At 57.4% G+C, this 7,243-nt stretch overlaps 1 protein-coding gene across 1 annotated transcript; it reads right to left on the bottom strand.

The window, feature by feature from the left end:
- Nucleotides 1–315: 315 nt before the first annotated feature.
- On the bottom strand, nt 316–1,670 carry LOC113206471 (uncharacterized). Its single transcript, XM_026422568.2, has 2 exons — nt 1,502–1,670; nt 316–868 (listed from the first exon to the last, which is right to left on the bottom strand). Exons 1-2 carry the CDS (start codon nt 1,664–1,666, stop codon nt 374–376), a joined length of 660 nt encoding a protein of 219 aa, XP_026278353.2. The 5' UTR covers nt 1,667–1,670; the 3' UTR covers nt 316–373.
- Nucleotides 1,671–7,243: the final 5,573 nt, after the last annotated feature.

Raw genomic sequence — 7,243 nt, 5'->3', positions numbered from 1 at the left:
GCGAGCGGCCAGGTTCTGTTATTGAAGCGGTACATGCGGGGCGCATAGCGAGCACGTCAGCTCACGTCAGACGCATTCCTCGTGTCATGGCGAATCTGTTCGATCCGCGCGTTCACCACCCTGGCAAAAGTCGCGGCCCGATGCCGCCAAACTTGCTCATTGCAACTGCGCATTCACTGTGTGAACTGGTTAGTGTCTTTCAACGCCAAAATACTGGCGTCCTGTGATGAACGCCACATCCCCCAAAAGACTCAAGATGTCAGCGTTGAAAGACACCATTTGGTGTTTGTTTGCGACAACTGAGAAGACTAAGGATAGGTTGCATTTTATCTTTATTGGCATTCCGGCTGCCCGAAGAGTTGACCAGGTCGGTCTACTGGTCGTTGCCAGAGCCCTGGTTGGAGCCGGCCACCGCGACAGCCACGTTGTCGGCCTTGTTGTTACCGCTGTTCTCGGATCCGCTGTTCGGGCTGATCACAACGGGAAGGACTTGTGTGGGGATGGAAGACGAACCCCGGTTGCCGTTGTTGTTTCCGCGGTTGCCGTTGTTGTTTCCGCGGTTGCCGTTGTAGCCGCGGTTGCCGTTGTAGCCGTTGTAGCCGCGGTTGCCCTCGCGCGCCCCTTCGCCGCCGTCCTCTTGTGCGATGGACCAGAGGGATTCCTTGGCGACGTCGTCGGTTGTATCCAGGGCGCGCTTGTTCACGTCGAGGATGGCCTGCAGAATGGCCTCAAGGCGCACCAGGTCGATCTGTGCCAGCGAGTCTGTGGTCTGCATGCCGGCTTGGGCCTGCGCGAGGCCCGTCCCGGCCACCGAGGAGGGCGGGCGATTCACCAGGTTGCCGAAGGGCCCCTGGGGCCGGGCCGCAGCCTGAAACAGACATTAGGAGGAGAAATTGTAGTATATGTCAAGAAATTGAGAGGGTATGGTGTCGTCTAGAAAGTGCTTTTCTCTGATTCATTCGGCAAATTACGGTGCTCGGCGCCTACGACGAGACTCAGGGTAGGCCTCTCCACAGTACACGCATGCACAGCATGCAATATGTTGCCTACCTACCAGGCATTGTGAGAGCCTGCACGCACTTTATCATAAGACGAACGTAACACGAACGTAAGACGAACGTAACAAAACGCATGTTTCAGTAAAAAGTTAAAGTCATGGTTTTTCAAATATGACCGATATTAATCGTAGATACTAAAGATAAGTTGGACAAGTCGAATAATTTACTTATTGTAAAAAGGCTGCGTTAAGTTACAATTTATAACTTTAACTCATAAAATAAAGTTAAAAGTTGTTCAGTAATGATTTACGGAGCCCAGCCTACACACACAGGCGGACGTACTTGGATGATCCCTATGTTTGAATATAATTCCCAGTACAACACTTTCAGTGCGTGGTGACCAGAGTGTGGTCACGCCGTGCAGGTCTTTTCTAACCTAACCTCATGGGGTGCTCTCCACCACACCAAAACTAATTCCCAGAGCTCTTTCGCCCCTTACTCACCACGGCGCACAGAGCCAGCGTACAGAACAGAACCTTGACCATGGTGTTGGTTGAAGCGACCGGGATGTCCTGCCTCCTCCTGCTGACCCGCCGACTATATAAGCCGACTGCCTGCCGCAGCGTCGGACGCTTGTCGCGGGATACGTGCCGTTTCTTCCCGGCCATCCCGCCTATTGCGAGATAGAGCACGGGCTCTCCACGCGCCGGACCACAAAAGACGTGCCCGACCATTTGCTCTTTGTTGCTACGAGAAATTTTTACTCAGATGAGGTGACATTTGTTTAGTTGGAGGTACACGCCCAATCCTTACGAATTAATTTAGATTAATTTGTCTTGCAAAACTAACAAATTTCTTTCTGGCTACTAAAGGGTGCACAGCTATGATGTTAACATTTAAGACCATAGGCTACTCACACATTATTCTCGCCAACGGCAAAGAAAGGGAAAAGTTTATTACGCAAAAACGTTTATAGTGAAAATATTCCTGTAAAAATTTAAGGGTGTGTTGTTGAATAGTTTCGATTGGAGTGAAGACAGTGAGTCAGTGGACAAAGGTCCTCTCCCGGGGGCGTATTTGCGACAAAAGGGCTGGACTATGTCGCCACCGGTGGCGTCGAGGGAAAGAATAAAAGGGGTTGAGTTGAACCGGTCTGCTTGAGGACGCGTTGCACAGGCGAAGCGCAAGAGAGGAGGCCTCTTCAACTTCCAGCGAAGCATCTCAACGCGAGGAGCCATTTTCCAGCTCATAACGCAGCCTTTCATGTATAGAGTGTGTTCGTAAATTCGATTTATAGGCGGTCCGTGTCGCGCGCTGCCTCGGCCCTGCCGCCGCTGCCCGGGCGCTGCCGGCCCCATGACCGCCCCTCCCCTACATCCCTGCCCTTCCTGATTGTTATACCCTGCCATGAACATTGTTCCGTCCCGCAAACTCACAGTTTATGATTATTATATATTTTCTGTACCCACTTTACGGAGCGAGGCCCGATAAAGTGTTTTTCGCCACATTCTCGCCATTTCATATTTTCATATTTTTTGCACGGCTCTTTTTTTTCAGTCGCGTTGGAGACAAGCTCGTCCGTTCGACCAAAACAAGCCCGCTGTCAAACGTCGTCACCTGCCGCTGCTATATGGGCCTGACAGACAATCCTCGCTGCGGCACCCGACTCGACTACAAACTAAGAACGAGAACAAAAAAAAAAAAACACGGCTCAGGGCTTCCAGTTAATCTCGCATGCTAACATCGCTATCTAAACACATATGCATTTGTGTTTGCTATTCAGTGGGTGGTACGCGGGGACCATAGCGGCGGGGACGACACCAGATGGCCCGCCCCCGAGCCCACCGCGCCTGGCGCTCTCCATCTATGACGCTAAGTACGAAGCAATATTCTGCTCCCTTCCCAACCGCGCCACGCCGCGCCACGCCACGCCATGCCGCGCCCTGCCACGCCCCGCCGCCACTGCTGCTGCTCCCGGGCCCAACGATATTTAATTAGTTATTTGTGCTTGCGCTGCAGTGTGTTTCAATGTTTCGAGTGGTTTCGCAGCGCCACGGTGCGTGCGCCCAAACTAACCCCCACCCCCGCGCGCCAGCCCCTCGCGAGCCGCCCCCTTGAAAGCAAAGCACCCCCGGCGTACGTCTCCTCACCCTCCTCCGCCCGCCTCCTCGGAATGGTTCCTCTAGTAGTTTGCCGCGTACCTGGGTCTGTGCTCTGTGCTCTCTCCCTCTCTCCTTTCTCTTTCTGGTCGAGATGTCATTGGCGACCCTAATTCGGCCAAGGCAGCCGGTCCGAAATGGGTCGCCCGGCAGGGAAATGGTCCGCGCCCCCACCCAAAGGAGGCCAGGTCCGCGTTGACCCGAAGGAAATAAAGGCCTCCCGACGACGACGACGATGGTGATGAGGATGATGATGATGGCCGAATTGAATGGGGCAGGGTTGGGAAGGGTTGCCGGCGGGGCGCGCGGCCGCGGGCGGCGTCGTCGTCTAAGGCGGCGCAATCTCCTGGTCATCAGGCGTCCGCCGGCGTCCGCCTCCGCTATAAGCGGCCAATTAACGTAACTGCGGCCTATTTATTGAAGGAGGGTCGCGTCCGTTCTGTCCTGGGCCCGTCAGGAGGACCCGTCGGGGCCGTCAGGACCGCGCTGATGGGGTTACGCCTTACGCTGCTGGACCGGCGACCCGCGGTGTGGGCGGCCTCCTCCTCCTCCCGCGCTATCAAGCGCCTCCACGCGCGCGCGCGCCCACCCGCCAGTGATTCCGTTTTAATACGGTTTGCGATATGCAGGGCGGCCAAGCGGAGCGAGGCTGAGGCGGGCGGGCGCCAGCCTCCGGCGAGAATGCGGTCAGCAGAAGACGGGGGCGGGGCGGGGCAGGGCCGGGCCTCTGGTGGCGGCGGGCCGACGATCTAAGACTGTTGCCTCGGCCTCTGATCAACATATGCATCATTCATCGTGCGGAATATGGCCGCGCCAGATTAGGACGCGAGGCCCACTGCCACCACCCCGGGGTGGGGCGGGTGGGCAGCAAAGCGAGCAGTCGGGCTGCGGTCGTCGGCTCTCCCCCTCACCGCGCCCCGCCCCGCACGGACCCACACGGACCCAAGACGTTTCACAAGCAAATCCGGTCGAGTCGGCTCAGATCGGTTTCGGGCCCCGGGGGCGGCCGGGGGCCTTAGGGTCACGCCGAGGGGTCGGGGGGAGCGACTGGAGCAAGGCCCCCAAGCACCGAGGAGCTGGTGGTTGGTGGCGGGTCCGTCCTTGTCCCGCTCGCGTGGCCTGGGCATAGGCGCCCGCCACACCCTGCGGTGGCGGTGCGAGAGGGAGCGAGACGGCTGACCACGCCGTGCCCACCCTGCCCCTGCCAGCCGGGCCGGTCTGATTTGCATCCCGGGCCGAGGCCTGTGGTCACGCGCTGACCGCGGACCGGCTGGACAGGTCGGGAAATCAACACGTGACGCTCGGCGCGCCTTGTGGCGCCCGGGCCCGGGTGGGACCCGGCGGGGCGAGCGGGGCGGGCAGGCAGGCAGCGGGTGTCGAAATGAGCCATCACCTTGCGCGCCGCTCCCGCCGCTCCCTTCCGGCCCGGGCCCTTACGCCTCGTTAGCTATGCGTCCGCGCCTGGTCCCAGCAGCAGGGCCACGAACCGGTCGCCTAAAACCAAGCGCGCCCGTGAGAATCACACACGTGCAGCACATAATTTCTTGCAAGTCCTTTCAAAAAAACGAAGACACGCGGGCAAAATGGACAGCTCTAACCCATTTCTAGAAAGTGAGTAAAAATGTCGAGAAGTGACGAGGAAGCGACGGCGGTTTGGGGCTTCTTGGCAGGGGCCGCCAGGTTTGGAGTGACGAGACACGATAAAAACAATGTCTCATTTTATTTTGACGGAAAAGGGAAAACTTTGAGGAACTCCCTTGGTTTGAGGAAAGCGCCTCAGATTTCGAGGGAGTCTCCTAAAAAGATGTGGAATCTTACTTCATTTTTTGAGGAGGTTCTACAAAATCTGAGGCGAGAACTATGAGGAGTTCTCCTTAAATATGGGAGGCCCTCAAAGTTTTCCCTTATTCCTCAAAAGATGAGACATTGTTTTTACCGTGGAGACCTTTATCATACCGTGGTGCTTTATTGCGGGGCGACCACTCGAGTCATTCGGGGAGATACAGAGAGAGACATGGGGGAGGTGGGAAAGGGTGTGAGGGCCGAGCTTTCCGGGCGGGTCGGGTCGGACCAGTGAGCACTGCCCCAGGGCGGGCGCGGCGGGCTGCCGCTGGCACCACATGTCCAGCAGGCGGGGCCGGCCTGCCGGCGGGCGCGTGAGGCGCAGCGTTGTTTGCCCGTGCAATTCGATTAGACAGTTCTCGCGGGCCGGGGGGCGGCCAGCCGGGGCTTATGCCCGGGACGCACACCTCTCGGCCCGGCCACACAGCGCAGGGAGCGAATGTGAAAGGTGGGGGGGGGGGGGCGAAACCTGCCCGGGCTCCACAAAGAGCGCGCGACGTCCCTCCCTTCTCTGCCGGTGAAGCGGCGCGGGCCAACAAGCGAAAACTTTTTCTTTGTGAAAGCGGCTCGGCTCTGCGACATCCGCGTTTCTCTTTGACGACATGTTCCCGGAGGTGGACAAGGTAAAAGATCCGGTGCAGCTCCGCCCGGCCTGGCCCGGCCCGCCTCCTGTGCGGCGCGCTCCTCTACTCTCGGGATTGAGCCGCGCGCGTGGGCTTGCTGCTGACTGAAGTTTTGGAGCACGACAAGCAGTAGTAGTAGCAGTGCGCCGCCTTGTCGCCGGCAGCAGACCCGCGCGCGCAATCTCGTATAAAACCCTCTCTCGTCGGAACCATCTCCGATTTCCAAACTCCGCACCGCACGGCTAATGGCCCCGTGATGAGCAAACAGCGCTCCGCAACCGCCTTAATAAACACTTTGGGACCCCTGCGCTGCGCGGCGTTGTTTGGATTCAACTCGGCCAGGGCAGGGCGGGCGGCAGCGCGCCGCGCAGGGTAGGCCACGCGCCCGACCGCCGTGTGGAGCGGCGCTCCGTACCCCGCGCGGCGCTTCCCGCCCCCCGGTGTGGTGCAGCCGACGTGGGGGGATCGCAGAGTGCGGTGCAAGCCCCCTTGCTCTCCTCCACCACCACCACTTCTGCACCGCACTTTTGCTAAACAGCGCGTGGCCTGCTCGCACCGTACTGTAAACAACTCGGTGGTCCCTTTTGCGGGCACGGTTTATTTGTAATTCTGAAAAACATGCACGGCGCGTATCCGCAGTTCCTGAAATACGATGAAAGTTTTTGTTCCAGGAAATTTTTGACATTGCGGATGAATTAAGGGTCCCCGAAGTATGTGCCTTTGTGAGTTTAGTCTAAATGAGGTATTTATGTTCTGCTCTCTTCAACACGAGGCAAACGTTTTCCAAACTGTTATCAGAACTGGCGCAAATTAAGAAGAAACAGAGAGGAAATGTTTACAAACTAGTATCCCAGGAAAGTTCTATGGAAGGGGAAATAGTTCTCTTACATTGAACGTTAATGTCTGTTTAATTTGGGCATTATTGGTTACAGTGATAATTAATTTTTGAGTCAATTTAAGAAAAGAGCCTTTTTTTCGGAACCGCAGGACCACTCAAAAATGATGATAACAAATGTACTAGATGGCATGATGGCACCGGGCACTGAGGTCCTCGGCAGACTTCGCATCGCAGAGTGGTCAGGGAGCCTGTAATTAATTCATTGCAGCCGCGAGAGAGGGGCGGAGCGGGCCGGGGCCGGACAGGGCTGGCGTGGCAGGCCCCACCAACGAGCTCCATCCAATCTTCACACTGTTTATACGCGGGCTCTGCTCGTCTATCGCATTACGATGATCGTGATTCCGAGAGGCGGTACGAGAGTGGAGGGTTGGCGAGGGGGGGGGGAGGGGAGGAGGCAGCGACGTCCGCGCAGAGTCACCCAGGACACAACGGAAAGCAAACCAACTAGTGCAGAGGCACGGGGGCAGAGCAGCGGAGAGTGAATAAGAAGATGTTCATGTCGATCGCAAACAGCACCGGTGGAATTGGAAGGAGCTGTGATCCGGCCGGCGGTGCGCGCGTATTTCGCATCCTGTGCCTGCCTTATTTCGCCGATTCCCCGAATCTCGTCTTCTCCTTGTCTGCCGCTGCTTGACATTCTGCGAATTGTCTCTCCGGAACCTTGTTTTATACGGAGAGGAGTCCGCATCAGTGAGGGAAGCACGCTGTCTCCAACCTCCCCCC

Source organism: Frankliniella occidentalis, unplaced genomic scaffold, assembly GCF_000697945.3.
Source record: "Frankliniella occidentalis isolate FOCC.00 unplaced genomic scaffold, Focc_3.1 Scaffold332, whole genome shotgun sequence".
Classification (NCBI taxonomy): Eukaryota; Metazoa; Arthropoda; class Insecta; order Thysanoptera; family Thripidae; genus Frankliniella; species Frankliniella occidentalis.
This window is presented reverse-complemented; position numbering and strand designations above follow the sequence as displayed.

Coding starts and splice junctions, on each gene's coding strand:
- LOC113206471 (XM_026422568.2), bottom strand. CDS start 1,666: ATGGCCGGGAAGAAACGGCACGTATCCCGCGACAAGCGTCCGACGCTG. Junction 869..1,501: donor CGCTGGCTCTGTGCGCCGTG/GTGAGTAAGGGG, acceptor TGTCTGTTTCAG/GCTGCGGCCCGGCCCCAGGG.